General features: G+C 44.2%; 1 protein-coding gene across 3 annotated transcripts in view; it reads right to left on the bottom strand.

Moving 5' to 3' along the window:
• Positions 1-860: 860 nt before the first annotated feature.
• LOC139381533 (carbohydrate sulfotransferase 15-like) overlaps positions 861-23,101 on the bottom strand; it is a 37,228-nt gene continuing 14,987 nt past the window's right edge. Inside the window, exons 2-9 of one of the 3 annotated variants that reach the window (XM_071125152.1) lie at positions 17,403-17,558; positions 14,711-15,396; positions 14,237-14,579; positions 13,187-13,330; positions 6,458-6,614; positions 5,986-6,142; positions 3,045-3,192; positions 861-2,127 (exon numbers count right to left, since the gene is read on the bottom strand). In XM_071125152.1, the coding sequence (XP_070981253.1) occupies positions 1,937-2,127; positions 3,045-3,192; positions 5,986-6,142; positions 6,458-6,614; positions 13,187-13,330; positions 14,237-14,579; positions 14,711-15,193 (1,623 nt within the window). In that variant the 5' untranslated portion in view covers positions 15,194-15,396; positions 17,403-17,558 and the 3' untranslated portion in view covers positions 861-1,936. Of the gene's footprint in view, positions 2,128-3,044; positions 3,193-3,527; positions 4,998-5,397; positions 5,530-5,985; positions 6,143-6,457; positions 6,615-13,186; positions 13,331-14,236; positions 14,580-14,710; positions 15,397-17,402; positions 17,559-23,101 lie in introns of those variants that run through there. The other 2 variants (XM_071125153.1, XR_011628561.1) reach the window with 2 other exon arrangements.

Here is a 23,101-nt window from a genome sequence, read left to right as displayed (position 1 = left end):
GACATAAAAGGTTCCTACAGGAACCTTAACACCCTAAACTGTCATTTGAAAGGTTCCTGGAAGCACCTTTAGGGGTTCCGCCGGTGTTGCAATCTGAGTAACCCCTAAAGGTGCCTCTAGGAACCTTTTCTTTTTAGAGTGTGGCACAGAAACCCGTTACTGTAATTATAAATATGGCATCAAAATGTTTAAAAATCTGATTTCCCCCTAGCTGATCATTGTCTGCACCTGGCTCTGATCATAGTGTAGGTCTAATGAAACAGGAGGGGGAGTGAGGTTGTCCGTGGTGGTCGGCTAACCCTTAACCTTCTGGCCCGTAACCCTGCGTGGCATTGACTGTGCCACAAAAGTATGCTGAAGCAGCAGTTAATATCCACGTTTATAAACACAGGGTCACTACAGTTGTTGTTATTTGTGGCCGTAAACATTATTTTGAGTTAATTCTATGAGTGGGGTGTACATTTCTAACTGTCCCTAAGCATTAAGTCGAGTACTCTAATATGACAATGAACACTTCAAAAACACTTCAACGCCTGTGCTGAGACTTTCAACATTGACTAGAGATTGTAGTGGGTGGCTGGTAAGCTAGGCTTATTGCTTGATTTTATGTCAAATGTGTCCACGTACAGAGTGTGTAAAAACATAGAAAATGCTGGAAAATATCAGTTAGAAACAAACAGGCCAGACTTTGGTAAGGAGATAGGTTAACATGATGTTAGGAAATGATAGATTCCATACTGAGTCTCTGTGGTTCTGCTGCCCTCTGGTGCCAGGACGTGTACCAATGTGTGTCTAGGGCAGTATAGAATGGCGTCTATGCTCAAACACAAATTTCATATGAAAAAAGCAGCTTATGACCATTTGTTTACGTCTTTAACATTTAATACATTTAATGTAGTTAAAATGAACATCGTATGGCCGTAGAAACAGGGTGTTTCGTGTTTGTTTTTAAAGATTAATAGAATAGAATAAAACTTTATTGCCCATCCAGGATGGAAATGTTTCTTTGGCATCACCTTCCATTACTTGAAGGCAACGTCATCTGATAAAATCCATTGTGCTGTTTGCTCCAATATGGTTTCTTACAGAATTATTTCACAATGACTGCAATTGAAATGCCCAGTGGCATACAGCAGTATTTTCAACTCCAGTCCTCGAGTACCCCCAACTGCACGTTTTTTGTAGCCCTGGACAAGCCCACCTGATTCAACTTGCCTATTAATCATCAAGCCCGCAATGATTTGAATCAGGTGAGTTTGCCGAGGGCTACAACAAAAAGGTGTGCTGTTGGGGGTACTCGAGGACTGGAGATGGGAAACACTGGCATACAGTATATAAAAATGATCCATCATTAGCATTGTGAAGGCTCTCCTTTCACTCTCAGTATGTGTCATATGGAAAGCTTCCCCACTAGAGGGAGTAGTCCACCAGGTTCTATCCCAGTCATTTTCCTGGAGTCTCCAACAAAAAGCGAACTCTTCACCAACATGAAAGGGCACCACAGTGAAACCACACAAAAAATGATATCCTCCCGAGTGGCGCAGAGGTCTAAGGCACTGCATCTTAGTGCTAGAGGTGTCACTACAGGCCCTGGTTCAATTCCAGGCTGTATCACAACCGGCCGTGATTGGGAGTCTTGTAGGGTAGCGCGTAATTGGCCCAGTGCCAACCACATTAGGGTTTGGCCAGGGTAGGCTGTCATTGTAAAAAAATTATGATAATCTTAACAGACCTGCCTAATTAAATAGAGGTTATTTTAAAAAGTACTAGACAGATGTATTGTTCAGTACCTCAGCCATTTTATTGTCTATACATTCACCCATTGTGACATGTAATGTCCATGGTTTCTTCCACTTGACAGTTCATCTCATAGGATTCATAGGACCATGGGGGACTTACTCCTCAGGACTGTATCCATCTCTGATTGAGACATTCCTCATGTCTCTGTCCAGTGGAAGGCCTTGTTGTCCAGGACTGTGGCCAGTTTGTGGTTGAATGGCCGGTGGAAGTCCCTGAGGAGGTCCCTGGTGCTGGGCAACATGGGGCCCAAGCTCCTGTCTGCTGCCCTCCGTGTGTTGGACATGGGCCTCTTGGTGAGTGCTGCCTCGATCTGCTCAGATAAAGGCCCTATGCAAAAGACGAATTGTTGTTCAATATTTTGTTTATAAATAGATGATTGTGTTTCTATCGTCTGCCTTGGTATAGGCTCTGAGATGAAATAGGCTACGATGTCACGCTCCTAATCCTATCGCACAGCACTACTGTAGTATAATCATACTGTCACATACTGTCAACGCTACCGGTCTATTTACTTTCAAGCATGCTTGATTGATAAATGGTAGCCTACTATTTGTTGTGTAGCAGGAATAATTTAAACCAATTATGTCAGAAAAGGACCGACTTGGAACCGATGTCAGTTCAACGTCTAGTTTTGATTTACATCCAATCAGCTTTCCACGTTGATTCAATGTCATCACATTGAATGTTTTGGTTGAAATGACATGGCAACAACATTGATTGAACCAGTTTTTGCCCAGTAGGGAGAGACATGTACTGCAATATGATTATGATTCAGGCATATGTAATAAAAGTAAAATAAACATATTAGACAACATGCTGCAATGCGATCTCCTTACCAACGGCAGATGCGTCTGTTTTAATATGTATATTTGCTTACCATTATAATAATTCACAAGCAACACCTCCCCATTTCCCCCAAATGAACAATAAAGCTTATTTTCTTGCAATTCAATTGATCAACCTTCTGGAAGTTGTGCACACACATCATTTGAGATTTGTGTGGAGATCGGCACACTTTCCCATCATGTTCAACATTAATACATACAAATCTTTGTGGCGCATTCAAGGTATAGAGTCTTTTTTATGCACACACACCTTTGATAAATGAGGCCCCAGATGTTGAAATGCACACAGAGGAAGAAGCAGACATGTACATGCATCCACAATATTGTGTCCCAGCTCTGAACAAACCTAGGATGTTGATGTAGAATTTGAGCTGATAGCTGTGTTTTTCCGGTACGTACCCACGTTTAGGAAGTCAAAGACTTTATTTATGGTGAGACTCAGATTGGCAGCGTAGTCTTCTAACTGCAGAACCAGGATCTGATTCCTATGGAAGACAGTCAACCAGTCCAGCAGGAAGACAATATATAGTCCCAGGTTCAGTCTGACCTGGAGAGGACCACAACAAACACTGAACATTAGACTATCATCACATTTACATAACTATTCTACCAAGGCTTCATTGTTAAGGTGGAGAACAAGGTACATGCTATAAGAATACTGGTGATAAAGAGTTACAGCATGACTCGTACCCAAGCTTACCTGCAGAGAGTGCTGGAGACCAACCAACAAAAGTAATTATACTTCTGTAGATACAGCAGAGAGAGAGGAGGGACTATTTTTTAAACGATCATAAGCTCAACAGCATGGATTCAGAAGTCAAATGTAAACAGGGAGCTACTTTAGGTCGACATCCATGACGCTGCTGTATGTCAAATAACTTATACTTTGTTCATATTTATTTACCTTAATAGGTACACACGGATCTCCAAAGGTACTCCTCTGAACACCATGTTGGCACCAATATAATAACATTAATACAACAAATCAGGCTGAGAGGTATGTAGAACAGTGTGAACAGTAGTGTTTATCTCTGGCTGTGGGTATCGTGATTTGTGCTTTTCCTATGTAAACTAGCTGTGCCCCAGGCTGTGACAGCTGCAGCCAACCTGGTATGCTACTGTGTGACGAGGGCACAGACAGAGCTAACTCAGCTCAATCCCGTGGAAATGCTGCTCGGTACATTACAGCATCTGGACGGTTTACAATTTACAGAGGGCATTTGGCAAGCCTTTACTTAGCTTTGCTGAACTCTGTCCAATAAGGAAATGTTTACAGCATTAAAGCTTATGGACCCAAGGGAAGGGGAGCCGCTGCATGTGCAACAGCTAATGGGGATCATCATAAACTAAAGCACACATACCTGTATAAAACTGAGCCAATGTCAATGTAGTAAAATAGTTAAAACAGCAAGAAAATGTATTTTCTGAAAATAAATGACAGTATTTCTAGAGACTACTTCCTAAATAACTTCCAGTAAGTGCATCTCAGTTCAATCAGTTCTGAACGGAAACTTCACAGTTCCTCACTAATCAAATCAGTGGCATATGTCACAACACATTTTCACCAGCCTCAAGGAAGTAGCCGTGATTTTAATAAAATATCCCATTAGACATGGGAAATAAAGGCCTGAGTTATGGATCACAAGTTGACATGGAATCAATCTAGCTAAGACATGGAAGCTGTATCACAATTTGGCATAGACAAAGCCATCTCTGAATAACTTTGTATGCACTTTGATGACATGCCACTGGTCAAAAACTGTTTAAATCCACAGTGTTCCCAAGTCATTTCAACAAAACAAAAAAAGTTGATGCTGAATCAACGAGGATTTGTAAAAAGTCATCAACATAATGGGGATTTAGCACTTTTTTCACCCACATTTTAACCCAACTCCAACGACATACTGACATTTTTGGTAGATTTCACATTGAATTCAGGTTCTGACAACTCAACCAAGCTTAAATCAAAACTAGACATTGAACTGCCCTCTGTGCCCTGTGGGATAATGCTCTTTCAATAAATGCGGTCAAAATGAGTGTTTCTTCTTGCTCTGGCACATTACTTCCCATCTAGACAATACACTATCCACCAAAGATAATGACACAATAAACACAATAATGGAGGCCATCGCTGGAGGCTTCGTGCCATGGAACATCACTGGAGGCTTCGTGCCATGGATCATCACTGGAGGCTTCGTGCCATGGACCATCACTGGAGGCTTCGTGTCATGGATCATCACTGGAGGCTTCATGCCATGGATCATCACTGGAGGCTTCGTGCCATGGATCATCACTGGAGCGGAGAGACACACAGGAGGTCTGGCTCTGGGAGCAGGCACCGGACTCACCAGCCTGAGGAGACATACAGGAGGCTTAGTGCGTAGAGCTGGAACAGGGCTTACCGGGCTGGGCAGATGTACAGGAGACCGGGTGCGTGGAGCTGGCACAGGATATACTGGGCCGTGGAGACGCACTGGAGGTCTGGAGCGCAGAGCTGGCAAAACCCATCCTGGCTGGATGCTTACCCTTGCCCGGCAACTGCGGGGCGCTGGCACAGGACGCACTGGGCTGTGGATGCGTACCGGCGACACAGTATGTGTAACCTCAAAGCATGGTGCCTGAAGGGTCACATGCTCCTCAAAGCGACTGTTTTGCCCAAGACTCCAACCCCTCCAAACTCTTTCGTCCATCTCCACTGCCAACCACTCCTCACTCAAACTGTCCAAGAATTCTTCCTCAGTCTCGGACTCACCCCTCAGCACCGACGCCCACGTCATCTGCCCCCCCGCCCCAAAAAAGAAAAATATTTTGGGGCTGCCTCTCAGGTTTCCGTCGTGTCCTCTCCTCCTGACCACGCTGCTTGGTCCCTTGGTGGTGGGAAGTTCTGTCACGGCCGTTGAATGAAGAGGACAAAGGCGCAGCGTGGTGAGTGTACATTTTCTTTTTATTTGAAAAGACGCCGAACAAAACAATAAACACTACAAAACAAACCGTGAAGCTAACGGCTATGTGCCATAAACAAAGTCAACTTCCGACAAAGACAGGTGGGAAAAAGGGCTAACTAAGTATGGTTCTCAATCAGAGACAACGATAGACAGCTGTCCCCGATTGAGAACCCTACCCTGCCTAAACATAGAAATACAAATAATAGAACATAGAATACCCACCCCAAATCACACCATGACCAAACCAAACTAGAGACATAAACAGGATCTCTAAGGTCAGGGCGTGACATGTACATTTCCAATGCCAGGAATAAAAATATGCATGCATGACTGTAAAAGTGTCCTGCTAATTGGCATATGTATTATTATTTTATTTATTTATATGTTCCACTCACCGGCATGGCATTGGAAAGTCTAGTATTGTAGACACAGGAACGCATGGAGCTCTCTGCTAAACAAGCCTCAAACAGCTGTAAGGATTCTGAGACCCTCTGGTCAAAGTCCTCCACTGACTTGTTAGCCATGTTGAAGTACAGATAGTCTGAATACAACCTAAACCACACGGAGACACAAACCAGAAAACATACTTTCATTAGATACATTGACCAAATGCACTATAGTGAAAACTATGTCGGACTTAATTTGATCACCCTGGTGTGTGAGAATAGTGTATTCAATGTTTAAAAAGGATTCTAAGGAATATAATTTCCACTTCAATATTTCAGACTTGATTTGCATAAACACAAAAATGGATCAACCCCGAAGAAAATGTCCATTAATTATAATCCACATAATAATGTACTGCAGTTGCTGCAGGATTATTTCCTGCTGTGAGAAACTGGTCAAATTACGATCCCACATCTGTACCTCTCTACTGGGTCTCTGAGCATGACGATGATTTTAGCGTTGGGCTGAACAGTGTGGATGAAGTCCTGGGCCAGGAAAGGAGGCTCCCCATCCACCCGGTTGTCGTAGAGATAGCTCCAGGCTTGGTTGTCCCACATTGTGGATGCGCTTGCTTCACCTGTCAATCCAACAGAAGTGTGATGCCCATTTAAGTGATAATGCCAGAGAAGCTGGTGTTTGGAGGCAAACTGTGCCAATATATCCTCCAGACACCGGATTTGAGGGAATTGTCACTTTCATACAACGGGTTACCAACATATTAAATTAATGATTTACCTATTTTCATTAAAAACGTAATTTTTATGAATTTATTCATACTATTTCATCCTTCTACGAGATATAGTCCTGTCACAAATGTAGGGTTGCTAACCAAGCCAGCTGGTTGTTCATTCTATGTTGCCAGAGATGCAACCCAGTTGTGAAGTCTTTTTGTTGTACGTCTTTGGATGTGACCCAGTAATTTGTTCTAAATGTTCAGCATGGCAACGTTCTTATCCCTTGCTTGCTAGCTAGCCAACTTCAGCTAACACAGTCACATTGAACAGTGCAGCCAGAATAACAGCAAAGTAGCTGCATTAGCATTTCTTGAAGGTTTTTTCAGGTGACATTTATTTGGATATATCCATAATAGTATCTACATTTCCATCCAATTAGCGGAAGATTTTCATGCAAATATTCAAAAATCTGTATGAAGACAACATGCACATTTTTCCACCGAACTAACTTGTTGCGTTAAAAAAAATCTGTGCGTGATGATGTAATGCACACAAAATGTACTTTTTCACTTAAAGATGCACTATGCAGAAATTACTCCGGCATTTCCTGTTTGCTAAAATTCTAATAGATTGCCTAATGTCAGATTATGTGACAACACAAACAAACAGTTGTAGACCTTACCGTGAAATGCTTATTTTCAAGCCCTTAACCAACCAGTTCAAGAAATAGAGCTAAGAAAATATTTCCTAAATAAACTAAAGTAAAAAAATCCTAAATAAAATCCAAAAGTAACAGGTCAATGTAAATAGTCCGGGTGGCCAATTGATGAATTGTTCAGCAGTCTTATGGCTTGGGGGTAGAAGCTGTTAAGGAACCTTTTGGTCCTAGACTTGGCACTCCGGTACAACTTGCCATGCACTAGCAGAGACAACAGTCTATGACTTGGGTGACTGGAGTCTTGAAAGATTTTTGGGCCGTCCTCTGACACACCAAGTATATAGGTCCTGGATGTCAGGAAGCTTGGCCCCAGTGAAGTATTCAGCTGTACGCACTACCCTCTGTAGCGCCTTACAGTCAGATGCCGAGCAGTTGCCATACCAGGCGGTGATGCAACTGGTCAGGATGCTCTTGATGGTGTAGCTGTGGAACTTTTTGAGGGTCTGAGTACCCATACCAAATCTTTTAAGTATCCTGTGGGGGAAAAGGTGTTGTCGTGCCCTCTTCACAACTCTCTTGGTGTATTTGGACCATGATAGTTCGTTGGTGATGTGGACACCAAAGAACTTGAAACTCTAGACTGGCTCCACTTCAGCCCTGTCGATGTTAATGGGGGCCTGTTCGGTCCTCCTTTTCCTATAGTCCACAATCAGCCTCTTTGTCTTGCTCACATTAAAGGAGAGGTTGTTGTCCTTGCACCACACTGCCAAGTCTCTGACCTCCTCCTTATAGGCTGTCTCATCGTTGTTGGTGGTCAGGCATGCCACTGTTGTGTCGTCAGCTAACTTAATGATGGTGTTGGAGTTGTGCTTGGCCACGCAGTCGTGGGTGAATAGGCTTTACAGGAGGGGACTAAGCACGCGTCCCTGAGGGGCCCCCGTGTTGAGGATCAGCATGGAAGGTGTGTTGTTGTCTACCATTACCACCTGGGGGCGGCCCGTCAGGAAGTCAAGGATCCAGTTGCAGAGGGAGGTGTTTAGTCCCAGGGTCCTTAGCTTACTGATCAGCTTTGTGGGCACTATGGCGTTGAACGTTGAGCTATAGTTAATGAACAGCATTCTCACATAGGTGTTCCTTTTGTCCAGGTGGGAAAGGGCAGTATGGAGTGCAATTGAGATTGCATCATCTGTGGATCTGTTGGGGCGGTATGCAAATTGGAGTGGGTCTAGGGATTCCAGCATGATGGTGTTGATGTGAGCCATGACCATCCTTTCAAAGCACTTCATCCCTACCAACATGAGTGCTATGGAGTGGTAGTCATTTAGGCCGGATACCTTCGCTTTCTTGGGCACAGGGACTATGGTGGTCTGTTTGAAACATGTAGGTATTACAGACACGGTCAGGGAGAGGTTGAACACGTCAGTGAAGACACATGCAAGTTGGTCCACTCATGCTTTGAATACACGTCCTGGTATTCCATCTGGCCCTGAAGCTTTGTGAATGTTGACCGGTTTAAAGGTCATGCTCACATCGGCTACAGAGAGCATATGCTTCAGTGTTGCTTGCCTCGAAGCGAGCATAAAAGGCACTTAACTCGTCTGGTAGGCTCTCGTCACTAAGCAGCTCATGGCTGGGTTTCCCTTTGTCATCCGTAATATTTTTCAAGCCCTGCCACATCCGACGAGCGTCAGAACCAGTGTAGGATACAATCTTAGTCCTGTATTGACGCTTAGCTTGTTTGATGGTTCGTCTGAGGGCATAAGAGGATTAGTGTGCGACATGGCTTCTGGTTGGGAAATGTACGTATGGTCACTGTGGAGACGACGTCGCCGATGCACTTATTTTTTAAGCCGGTGACTGAGGTGGTATACTCCTCAAAGCAATTGGATGAATCCCGTAAATGTTTGATTTGTTCGATAATGTCCATCATTTTTGTCCAAAGAGCTACTCTTGTTAGCACGTTTGGTAAACAAATCCTAAGTCATGAATGTTCCGAAATGTCAAAAAGTTCCGTTACTGTCTGTAGAAACATGTCAAACGATGTATATAATCAATCTTTAGGATGTTTTTAACATAAAACATAAATAATATTCCAACCGGAGAATTCCTTTGTCTTCAGAAAAGCAAAGGAACGCAGCTACCTCTCATGTGAAATGCGTGTGACCAGCCCGTGACCGCTGGCAGACCTCTGGCTCATTCCTCGGTCCCACTTCACAGTAGAATCCTCAAACAAGTTTCTAAAGATGGTTGACATCTAGTGGAAGCCTTAGGACGTGCAACATAACCAATATCCCACTGTGTATTCAATAGGGGCTGGGTTGAAAATTGACTCAGATTTCCCACTTCCTGTTTGGATTTCTACTCAGGTTTTTGCCTGCCATATGAGTTCTGTTATACTCACAGACATCATTCAAACAGTTTTAGAAACTTCAGAGTGTTTTTTATCCAATACTAATAATAATATGCATATATTAGCAACTGGGACTGAGGAGCTGGCAGTTTACTCTGGGCACCTCTGGGCACCTTTCATCCAAGCTCTTATGACTGATAAGAGCTCCTGGACATCAGAACTAGGATGAGTCGGACGCAAGGGATATACTACGCCCGACCAGGCCCAGATCCCCGTGATTCGCTGGAAAAGGAAACGTAGGTTTCGTGAAAAGAGATTGGGATGCCTTGTGAGGATCAGGCAACGAGTGGCTAATCTGCCCTTGCTCACATTCAATCGCTGGAAAATAAATGGGACAAACTGAAAGCACGTATATCCTACCAAAAGGACATTAATTATCTTATGTTTCACCAAGTCATGGCTGAACAAAGACATTAAGAACATACAGCTGGCAGGTTATACACTATATCGACAGGACAGAACAGCAGCATCTGGTAACAGCAGCCTATGAACAGAACAGCAGCCTATGCATTTATGTAAACAACAGCTGGTGCATGATATCTATGGAAGTCACAAGGTTTTGTTCGCCTGAGGTAGAGTATCTCATGATAAGATGTAGACCACACTATCTACCGAGAGAGTTTTCATCTGTATTTTTCGTAGCTGTCTACATACCACCACAGACCGAGGCTGGTACTAAAACCGCACTCAATGAGCTGTATTCTGCCATAAGCAAACAGAAAAATGCTCATCCAGAGGCAGTACTCTTAGAAGCAGGGGACATTAATACAGGGAAACTTAAATCAGTTTTACCTCATTTCTATCAACATGTTAAATGTGCAACTAGAGGGGAAAAAATTCTAGACCACCTTTACTCCACACACAGAGACACGTACAGAGCTCTCACTCGCTCTCCATTTGGCAAATCTGACCATAAATCTATCCTCCTGATTCCTATTTACAAGCAAGAATTAAAGCAGGAAGCACCAGTGACTCGGTCTATAAAAAAAGTGGTCAGATGAAGCAGATGCTAAACTACAGGACTGTTTTGCTAGCACAGGGTGGAATACGTTCCGTGATTCTTCCGATGGCATTAAGAAGTACACCACATCAGTCACTGGCTTTATCAACAAGTGCATCGAGGACGTTGTCCACACAGTGACTGTACATACATACCCCAACCAGTAGCCATGGATTACAGGCAACATTCGCACTGAGCTAAGGGTAGAGTTGCCGCTTTCAAGGAGCGGGACTCTAACACGAAAGCTTATAAGAAATCCCACTATGCTTTCCAACAAACCATCAAACAGGCAAAGCGTCAATACTGGAATAAGATTGACTCGTAGTACACCGGCTCTGACTGTTGTTGGATGTGGCAGGGCTTGAAAACTATTACAGACCACAAAGGCAAGCACAGCTGAGAGCTGCCCAGTGACACGAGCCTACCAGATGAGATAAATAACTTCTTTGCTCGCTTTGAGGCAAGTAACACGGAAACATGCATGACAACATCAGCTGTTCCAGACGACTGTGTGATCACGCTCTCCGCGGCCAATGTGAGTAAGGCCTTTAAACAGGTCAACATTCACAAGGCCGCTGGGCCAGACGGATTACCAGGGCGTGTACTCCGAGCATGCGCTGTCGAACTGGCAAGTGTTTTCACTGACATTTTCAACCTCTCCCTGTCTGAGTCTGTAATATCAACATGTTTCAAGCAGACCACCATTGTCCCTGTGCCCAAGAACACTAAGATAACCTACCTAAATGACTACCGACCCGCAGCACTCACGTCTGTAGCCATGAAATGCTTTGATAGGCTGGTCATGACTCACATCAACACCATTATCCCAGAAACCCTAGACCCACTCAAATGTGCATACCGCCCCAACAGATACACAGATGATGCAATCTCTATTGCACTGCACACTGCCCTTTCCCACCTGGACAAAGGGAACACCTATGTGAAAATGCTATTCATTGACTACAGCTCAGCTTTCCACACCATAGTGCCCTCAAAGCTCATCACTAAGCTAAGGAGCCTGGGACTAAACACCTCCCTCTGCAACTGGAACCCTGGATTTCCTGACGGGCCGTCCACAGGTGGTAAGGGTAGGTAACAACACATCCACCACGCTGATCCTCAACACGGGGGCCCCATTCTCAGTCCCCTCCTGTACTCCCTGTTCACTCACGACTGCACGCCCAGGCATGACTCCAACACCATCATTAACTTTACTGACGACACAACAGTGGTAGTCCTGATCACCGTCATCGATGAGACAGCCTATAGGGAGGAGGTCAGAGACCTGGTGCAAAGTCAAGAACCTCTCCCTCAATGTGATCAAGACAAAGGAGATGATTGTGGATTACAGGAAAAGGACAAACGAGCACGACCCAATTCTCATTGACGGGGCTGCAGTGGAGCAGGTTGAGAGCTTCAAGTTCCTTGGCGTCCACATCACCAACAAACTAACATGGGTAATCAGATCCTCAAAAGGTTTTACAGCTGCACCATCGAGAGCATCCTGACGGGTTGCATCACTGCCTGGTGTGGCAACTGCTCGGCCTCCGACCGCAAGACACTACAGAGGGTAGTGTGTACAGCCCAGTACACATCACCATGGCCAAGCTTCCTGCCATCCAGGACCTCTATAGCAGGCAGTGTCAGAGGAAGGCCCTAAAAATGGTAAAATACTCCAGCAACCCTAGTCATAGACTGTTCTCTCTGCTACCGGAGCACCAAGTCTAGGTCCAAGAGGCTTCTAAACAGCTTCTACCCCCAAGCCATAAGACTCCTACTGAACAGCTAATCAAATGGCTATCCAGACTATTTGCATTGCCCCCCCACCCCCACCCACCCACCCCCACCCACGCTGCTGCTACTCTCTGTTATTATCTATGCATAGCCACTTGAATAACTCTACCTACATGTACATAATTACCTCGACACCGGTGCCACCGCACATTGACACATTGACTCTGTACCAGTGCCCCCTGTATATAGCCCCCGCTATTGTTATTTACTGCTGCTCCTTAATTATTTTTTATTCTTACCTCTTACTTTTTTGAGTTTTTTCTTAAAATTACATTGTTGGTTAATTAAGGGCTTGTAAGTAAGCATTTCACTGTAAGGTCAACAATACCTGTTGTATTTGGCGCATGTGACAAATAACATTTGATTTGATTTGAATCACACATTACCTCCTCCTCACATAAACGTATACATAATACACACACACACACACACACACTAAGACGGCAGCCTCCATGACTTTCTTGAAAAGAGTGAAGAAGCCAGCCTATATGACTAACTTTTGGAGTGCAACCCAAGAGTTTATAAAGACTTTCAAATGACCTAAATTATTATTGAAGATGTGTCCTGTGTACATAAATGACCTACAGTACATATATGACAACCTGTATGTTACCTGTGATGAGGTGTCGCTGGCTGTCATCTCCAGAGGTATTCCCCAGTATTCCCTGCTGGATGTGGTAGGCAGCCAGGTCAAAAAGGTCCAGGTAGTCCTCCACAGGGAAGCGCTCCAGGAGGCCGTCTTTAAGATGGATGATACCTGCACCACAAGGGAAAACAACATCATGGTCAATGACTTCATCATTCAATCTCATTTTACTACCACTTCCATCTATGATCTATCATAACTATAGACCCTCTCAAAAGCAAATCATATTTTTCAACAAAACTTCTCTGCCAGCTTAAGGTGATACAATTTTGACTGTAAGTTCCTTCCATATTTTCACACCTGTCAGAGCTCAGAGAAGATTAAGACCTCCGACTACGTCGCCACAGGAGACCCGATGTAGCTGCCTTTCTGATCCATTGTCAGCAGAAAGATCAACATCTTCAACCATCTCCCCCACTGCTTTGAACGCCCACAAATCCACTTGGCGATGGAGTCGGCAATCAATGCACTCTGTGTGCTCTACAGTATGGCTCTCCTCAGAGTGTGATCCGACACCTACGCTGCCTCTCAGACTATCATGAAGCATTCCATTCAATTAAAGGAATTACAACAGACACTAGGCTGGAGGGGCTGGACCTGGTCTCGTCTATCACCCGCACACTACAGTAGAGGTCTAGAACAACACTTACTCACTCTGTACAAAGGTTTTGAAAAATAACTACAGGGGGAATTATAAGCGGAGATGATCAAAACAGAGGCAACTCTTTGGGTTTTCATTCAGTTATACTGTTACTAGTGTACATTATGTAGATTTCGGCATAGTCATTGGAAAAAGAGGCACACTGTATTACCTCAAAATATATGCCATATGAATATGAATAGAAATAAGTTCATCCACACATTACTGGTGGTTCCCCCTGGAAATGTATTTTGGCAGGGTGAAAAGTCTGTTGAAGCCAACGTAAAGGTTTTCCATCCAAATTCAAGGGAAGTAAAATTATTTGGGCACTTCTACCAAAGTGAAGACAGGGGGACCACAGGGGGACTAGGGCTTACCAAACCTTTTCCTTGTCCACCAGTGGGGCTCTTTCATGGTGGTGAACTTGACCTCCGGGTGTAGTAGCAGTCGGTGAAACAGGTCCGTTGTGCCACATTTGGGCTGGCCAATGATGTAGAAATATGGCAGACAGCGCAGGCGGTATTGCTTGTCGTCGACGCTGTGGGACAAGTGTTCCTGGAAATGATTCCTCAGGTAGTCACGGACCGTCCGGAAGGTCTTGGAGCGAACTGCATACAAGTTTTTCCTGTAAGGATCCACTTTGGTTTTCCCAGAGAGCTCCTCATACCAGCATGGACTCTTGATATTGGGGAGGAACTGACGAGGAATAATGGAAAACAACTGGGAAGTGCAAAACAGATACAATGTCAAACAGTCCTAAACAATTTATCTTAATTGATATTATGATTGAAAGAATTTTCGCCCTGAAACAAAATAGCACACATGAAGAAACAAGCCAGACACATACTCACTCGAGAGTCACTATTGACAACGTCCTTCAGAAGAGGCAGCTTCCTTGGGCTGAACTCAAGCTTAGCTGTAATGCACTTCACCAGGAGGTTAATGTTGACATAGTCCTTGGTAGAGGGCAGGTTAGGGGAGATGGTGCTGCTGGGGTTGACTATAGTACTGAGGTGGAACGGTGGCGGTGTCAGCATCAGACCCTTTTTATCCAAGGTCAAGACGTAAGAAGCCATAATGAGGAAGGTCAATGTCAGTCCGAGCAGGAAGCTGATAACCTTGACCTTTGTGACACTCCTCAGGGGGCCCAATGGCCACAGAGGAACCCGCCTCACCTCCAGGACACTGGGCAGGATTATGTGACCGTCATCCACATCGTCCAAACAAGGCATTGTGGGTCTTTTCCTGTAGTTCTTAACTTCCATGGGGCAGAGTTGGCCATATGTGTAGTCCGTTTGAGAAATGGCACCATTTTTGTAGTCTGTACGAGACATTATGTAGACAGGATGGAACAGGGCTGTGGAGAGGGGGATGCAGATGTCAGAGGGGAGGGACTGGGGCCGTCAAGGCACATCTATTGTGGGATGGGAGGTGTGTGGAGGAGCAGTAGAGGGTTTATCCATCATGGCTGCTCCAAATGTTGCTGTAGGCACAACAGGTACTGTAGCACCACAGTCTGGCCTTCAGTAGTGTTCTCCTGTCAAACGAGATAATTATATTTATTTTTGAACTGTTTTTAAAAAAGAGGAACATTTTGGACACTACAATGGTCAATTAATCTGTGATTGGTTTTCCCCTTCAATGGTGTAGTGTTTTGTGGACTTTGTCATATACAGCTCATAGCTGTGCTAAGTATTATTCCAGGATTAGGGTTCAGTCAGAGGCGATCTAACATATGAGACATGTAACATTAATTCTGCTTCCTCCACTAGCAAGTCTGACCACTCCAATTACATATCACAACCTCTCAGGATGCTCATATCAGAGAGTGTGTTCTTGTCAGGCAATGCTTCCCTGCTTTAGGTATAAGGATCAAAACAGTGGGTACAATGTGAAAGCAAAAGGGTCTGTCTGTACCTTCATCTTCTGAATTTAGGGCTTATCAAAGTCCTCTGCCTATAGGATAAAATAAACCTTAATATTTTAGAACACATTTCCCTCTATTCTACGGGGGAATGAAAGGTTGATCTAAGAAAATGTTATGATTTGGAGATTAAAGGTTTTCTTGTGACATCAACAGTACTATTGATACAGGTGGACAAGCAGCGCGGCAGTCTTTTAGATAGAGAAAGCAAGTATTATTTCTGGAGCTGTGTGCTGAATAATTCCAGACAGAGGACTGACAAAATTCTTTAAAAACACTTCCATCACACTTCCTGGAACCATAATTCATTCTGTTTTCTTTTCTTTCCAGAGTTTATACGAATGAACAATCCCTCTGGATGTTGAAATGAAATCCCAGCCCAGTTACAGTGAATTACACTTGGTACATTCAATGAATTTACAGTGTTATTCCTCATTGCATTATGGTTGTTCTATTCACACTGGGGCCTCATTAAACAGAGGCCACTGAACACTTCAGTGATTTTAAATAGTCACATCATATTTCTAGCACTGGCTGTCAAAAATGTTAGGTTACACTCTACTTGAGCGATGTGTCATCATACAACCTATAACATTCAGCAATTAAAAATAGATTTTAGTTAAAAGACATATTCAATGTGGGGTAGAGTGGGGCAGGTTGAGTGATTTTTTACATTCAGCATCACTCCCTCAAGGGAAATATAGTGTCCTTTCTAACAAAGATTTCCACATATATTTCAGGATGTTGTGCATCCCTCGAAATAATCTGAATTTGTGTAAATATTAGTTTTGAGAACATATCTTGTCCAAAAAAAGAGGTCACTTGGCACAATTCACCCCAGGTATGGTGTAAATTGAGCCACAGGGCAGGGTAAGTTAAGCCACCTACAAATCTGTACTGAATAAAATATGACCATTACTTTTATAAAACAATGCCTATCTTTATTTCCCAAAAACAATTCAGCACAACCACAATCACTTTTTTGTCTTTTAATAATTTTAAGCATCTTTTAACACAGGCTTAACACCTAACAAACACTTTATTTTTTTACACTTTTAACTCCAGGCCTTTTTGTTATCACATATCCCAAGGATAATGCCTTGCATTACACCATGGAAGAAAACACTTCAATTTGTTTGACCATTGGCTCAACTTACCCCAAGCAATCATTTTGACTATATTAGCCCACACAGCCACAATAATGCACTTTCATGCTAGGTTCAGAACCTCATATTGAGACCCCAACTGATGTATAGAACAGTCTTAAAATTATCTTCTTTGGTTTAGATACAGTATCATGATCATGAAACCTCTAACATATTCATTTGAGTTGGATGAAAATCCTTTTTTTTTTACCTAACTTGCTTACCATTTTTTCTATGTGGTTTCTTCCTTCACAGACTCCATGAAATGATGACCTCTTCCTAAATATTTGGTCAAATGATTAATTCTGTGCATGGTTTCCTAAAAACAAGGGTGGCTCAACTTACCCATTTGAATCAGCTCACCTCTTTGGCTCAACACACCCCTTTGGCTCAACTTACCCCGTTGGCTCAACTTACCCCACTCTCACCTATCATTATGTGACGGTATATAGCCTATAAAGGTTTGTATCCTACTTTCAAGGTCTCAGCTGAATGTGTTCTTCTCCTGGTCCTGCTGTTGCTGATGAAGGGAGGCGGTCTCCTGTCCTCTCTTTAAAACTCATGGAAGGTTATTGTCTGCCAGAGCCAGCAGCCAACATCCCAACTGTAGGCTTGATTTCTGAAAAGAGACTACAAGAAGAGGGGGCAAGATCAGCATTATTAACTCCATGGGAATAAAAGCATCTAGAATCTGTGACGGAACTTGTGTGGGAAACAGGCAGAGTGTGGAATGGAACGATTGATAAAGTAACACGCACCCCCAGTGACTTCTACCATAACCTAAAATCCTTGTGTGTATCCTAACATATGTTTGTATCCCCCATGAGTGCTCAATGTTCCAAAGATTTATGTGAGTCAATATTCCATTTGAATTACTCACAATGTCTACATGCTTTTGAGCTGAGTTAAAAATTCAACGACTCAAAAAATGCTATGTGTTTGAGGTCATCTCCACAAGGTGTAGGTCCAGTATGCAGTATCCAGCACGCAAACAGAGCACACAAAAACTGTGTCTATGGGATGAGAGGACAGTGCTGGTACTGGTACTGGTGGGGATGGTGGAGGGAGAGGAGATTTAAGGATGAAAGCTGGTATATTCAACCCTGCTTGGTTCTGTCTTTGGCAGGAATCTGGGTCAGAATGAGTCTTTTGGTGAGGGGATGATTTGGCATGCCTCCTTTGCAGAGATTTCAGGGAGTCAAAACCAAGAGTTTGTTTAGTCTACACACACATACACAGCTTGAGAGCTGGCACTCACCAACTGCTCTCTTCTGTGTGTTTTTGTTGTTGGAGGGTTGAGGGTCAGTGCGGGGTGGCATACTCCGTGGCATCTCATTCATAGTTTGCTGGGTGCTGCTGTCCTGATTCTAAGATTCTGCTAACACACACTTGTATGCACGCACGCATTACAGTTTTGATCGTCATCACTGCATCCTGTATCAAAAGGTTGGCTGGACTTCGCTAATGACCCGTAGATTCATACATTACTCCCTTTTTGTTTACAAGGTTAAGTTTTAATGCACCGTATTGCTATAATTGTCAAGTCTACACTCGCTCCGGCGCTCCGCGTCGCCGGTTTACTAACCACCGGTCCTGGCAACCCTCATTACGCACACCTGCGCCCCATCACTACCGTGATTACTTCTCCTTTATCTAGCACTCCCTAGCATCACCGTTCAGGCAGTATTGGTTCTGTGTTTATGTCCAGACGAGTCGCTTGTTTTGTATAGCTCTATGTTCTTTATTAAACTCGCCAACTGCACCTGCTTCCTGACTCCCAGCGTCATTGTTACAGAATACTGCCTCAACAAATGGAAGCAGCAGGGAATCATGGTCGGCACACAGGGATATCTACTTCGTCAACACCACGACCAGCTAGAGTATCTGAGGACGGCTATGGATGAGGTCCTCCGCGTTCCTCAACATCTCAACATTACCCGTGGGGCGTCACCTCCAACAAGCGGAGGATTCTCTACCACGAGTCGACCCAGCGAGCCAGCACCCTAGCTGATCCAGTAGTCCACGCAGATCAGCGATGCCCGCTTGTCCCTCCCGGACAAATATGACTCAATCCAAATGCCGCGGCTTCCTACAGCGGGGATCCCTCTATTTTTCTCATCAGATGGGAGTCCCCACCTCCAAGAGGTCCAAGGTTGCCATGGTTATTTCCCTGCTGACCGAACGCGTGTTGGAGTGAGCTATGGCCGCCTGGGAGAGAGGAGGAGTTGGGTTCCTATGAGGGGTTCATTGGCTCTGTTCAAACTAGTCTTCAATCATCCACCAGAGGGCAGAGAGGGGAGTGAGTGCCTACTCAAACTACGGCAGGATGGCCAGACCGCTCCTTCAGTGTTCCAGGCATTCGTTAACCAGGTGTTCTGGGATATGCTCGGACGCCAGGTGTTTGTTTATATAGACATATATACATCCTGGTCTACTCAGCTACCTGGATTACCTCCTGGCTAACCACCTATATGTCGAAGCGGAGAAGTGCCAATTCCATCAAGAGGCTGTCTCCTTTCTGGGTTACCAGATCAGCCTGCAAGGAGTGATGATGAATGGTAAGAAGGTAGATGCTGCCAGGTCATGGCCAGTCCCAACCAAAATAAAGGGGTTACAATGGTCTTTGGGGTTTGCCAACTTCTACCGCCACTTCATCAAGAACTTTAGCGCTCTCCTCTCACCTCTCTCCTCAAGGGTGGTCCCTGTAAGTTGGGGTGAAGTTCTGCAGCCGACGAAGCCTTCCGCCTACTGAAGGGACATTTCACCTGCGCCCCGTTGCTCAAACACCCAGATCCTACGCTGCCCTTTGTGGTGAAGGTGGATGCTTCAGAAGTGGGTGTGGGGGCTTTCCTGTCCCAACGACAAGGTAATCCACATAAATTGTTTCCATGTGCATATTACTCAAAGAAACTGTCCCCTGCAGAGAGGAACTATGATGGCGATGGGAGCTCCAGGCGGTGAAGTTGGCATTAGATAAGTGGAGACACTGGCTTGAGGATGCCAAGGACAAATTTCTCACGCTCACTGACAATCGGAACCTGGAGTAAATACAGACAGCGAGGCGGCTGAACCCACGCCAAGCAAGGTGAGCCCTTTTTTTCCACTAGATTTGACTTCCCTCTGACATATCGCCCAGGTTCAAAGAACACCAAAGCTGATATCCCGTCTCTACGATTCAGGAGAGGTTCCTGCCCTGAGTGCACCCATAATTCTCCTCTCTTGAGTCCTGTCACGACTTCTGCCGAAGTCGGCTCCTCTCCTTGTTCGGGTGGCGTTCAGCGGTCGACGTCACCGGTCTTCTAGCCATCGCCGCTCCACTTGTCATTGTTCCATTTGTTTTGTCTTGTTTCCCCGCACACCTGGTTTACATACCCTAATCACACTACATATATATCCCCTCTGTTTCCCATATGTCTTTGTGTGGAATTGTTTTGTTACATGTTTCGTGTTACGCGCCACATTGTGACTGTTGTCACACTTTGCACTTTGCCATTTGGCTGGAGGGTTTTGACTCTGTAGCGTCCGTCTGTTGTTACTTCTGCCAATTAAAGTGTGCGCCTGATCACAACTCTCCGCTCTCCTCCACCTGACTTCTTACCAGTAGCACACAACCTGACAAGCCCCTGTGGTCTGGTACATAGATGTGGACATTCGCCAGGCCCTGGAGAGGGAACCCGCACCCGCACCCGCTCCTCCTGAGTAAATATACGTTCTTACGGAGATAAGGGATCGGCTGCTGACCTGGTCTCACACAGCTGTCATCGCTGGACATCCAGGTATCACCCGCACTATTCAATCTATCTCCGAAAGGTACTGGTGACCTACCTTGGTGCAAGACGTCACACGCTATGTCAACTCCTGTTCTGTATGTGCACAAACTAAATCTCCCCGGCACGCTCCAGCAGGGAAACTCCTTGCTTGCTCCTCCTCAGCGTCTATGGTCTCATCTGTTCATTGATTTTGTCACTGATCTCCCTTCTCATGGTTTCACCACCATTTTGGTGGTTGTGTACAAATTCTCTAAATCCTGACATGTTATCCCTTTCTCTCTCAGTCTAACTGGCAGGTGGAGAAGATTAAACAGGAGCTGGGTAGGTTCCTGAGAAGTCACTGCCACGACTGGCAGGAGGAGTGGGCCCAATTCCTTCTCTGGGCGGAGTACGCTCAGAATTTATGGCGTCACTCCTCCACCTGACTCCCAGCATCATTGTTACAATAACAACATTCTAGATACATTTCATCTTAATGTTCTGGTGCCGTTCGGGCAGTTTAGAGTATTGATTTGGGAATTATTTGTGGAGGAATGTTAGTTTTTCTGAGTGATTTGTGATGTTTTACATGTGCTTTCCATTATTGTGTTTTTGTATTGTGTATATTTGTAATGTGCAGGGAACATTTGAAAAAGAGACCTAGATCTCAATATCTTCCCTGGTAAAATAACACACACACACACACACACACACACACACACACACACACACAGAGAGAGGTTGTTACCACTCAATATTGCAAGTGTGATTAATGGGATGTGGACACTCCATCTGGGTTAGAGTTCAACCCTGCTGCTAATGTAAAACCCACCTGACCCACCACACAAAGGAGGGCACGTAATGGACCTGAATACACAACCGAAAACTGAAAAAATAGCTCAGCCATGAGGGATGCAGCAGATCTCCACCTTTTAATGATATGCAGTTATAAGCCAGATGCCTAGAGACTCAGGGCCACGGAAACCCTGAAGCCCCAAAACTCATGTTTTAATTTCTCAGCCTCCAGGATCCCCTTAGAGCAGGTCTCTCTCCCTGTGCCACTGCCCACACACATTTTTCCACCAAGGTACACACATACACGCACACCACTCCCTACTTCATTCCATCACATATTCCAACTGTCAGTGTTTGCTCCTCTGACTGTTCCCCCTGGTCTCTCTCCATGCCCAATCCACAGAATTACCAGTGGTGGGGGTGTTTTTTCCCACATTCCTGTAAAGATTAGACAGGAACTCATGTTAAATACTGTTGAAGTAATATGGCCACAGGTTCATCTGCCTCACCTAAAGCCCATTCTAGTGGGAAGCTGCTGTAGACCTCCAAGTGCTAACAGTCAGTATCTAGATAACGTGTGAAATGCTTGAGAATGTATGTGATATCAACAGACAGGTATATTTTCTGGGTGATTTAAATATTGACTGGCTTTTATCAAGCTGCCCACTCAAGAAAAAGCTTCACACTGTAACCAGTGCCTGCAACCTGGTTCAGGTTATCAGTCAACCTACCAGGGTAGTTACAAACAGCACAGGAATGAAATCAACATCATGTATTGTCACATCTGTACTAATGCTGCAGACATGTGCTAGAGAGCAGTATCCAGACCCATCGGATGTACTGATCACAATATAGTAGCCATATCTTTGGAAAACCAACGTTCCAAAGGCTGGGCCTGATATAGTGTGTAAGAGGTAATAAAATCAGTTTTGTAGTTATTCCTATGTTGATGATGTAAATAATACTTGTTGGTCCGTGGTGTGTAATGAGGAGCAAACAGACGTTGCCCTTGACACATTTATGGAATTGCTTATCCCAGTTACTAATAAGCATGCACCCATGAAGAAAATTACTGAAAAAAGTGTTAAATCCCTGTGGATTGATGAGGAATTTAAACATTTTATAGTTGAGGCAAAAGGAATGGCAAATAAATCTGGCTGCACAACCGATTGGCAAACTGTGAAATCATGTGACTAAACTGAATAAAAAGAAGAAGAAACTACACTATGAAACAAAGATAAATTACGTAAAGAATGAAAGTAAAACACTTTGGAGCAGCTTCAGTGAAATTTTAGGAAAGCAGGCTAAATCAGCTCCATCATTAATCTCACAACCAAATGGTATTGCCAACTGCTTTAATGATTTTTTCATTGGCAAGATTGGCAAATGTATGCATGACATGCCAGAAACAAATGCTGCCAAGTATATCTGACCAAATCATGAACGGCAAGAATTGTAATTTTGAATTCCGTAATGTCAGTTTGGAAAAGGGGAAAAAATTATTGTTGTCTATCAACAATGACAAGCCACCGGGGTCTGACAACTTGGATAGAAAATTACTGAGCATAATAGCGGTCAATACTGGCAATCCTATTTGACATTTCTTCAACTTAACTCTATTAGAAAGTG

This window comes from Oncorhynchus clarkii, chromosome 23 (genome assembly GCF_045791955.1).
Source record: "Oncorhynchus clarkii lewisi isolate Uvic-CL-2024 chromosome 23, UVic_Ocla_1.0, whole genome shotgun sequence".
Lineage (NCBI taxonomy): Eukaryota > Metazoa > Chordata > Actinopteri > Salmoniformes > Salmonidae > Oncorhynchus > Oncorhynchus clarkii.
The sequence above is the reverse complement of the archived record's forward strand: the minus strand, read 5'-3'. Positions and strand labels throughout refer to the sequence as shown.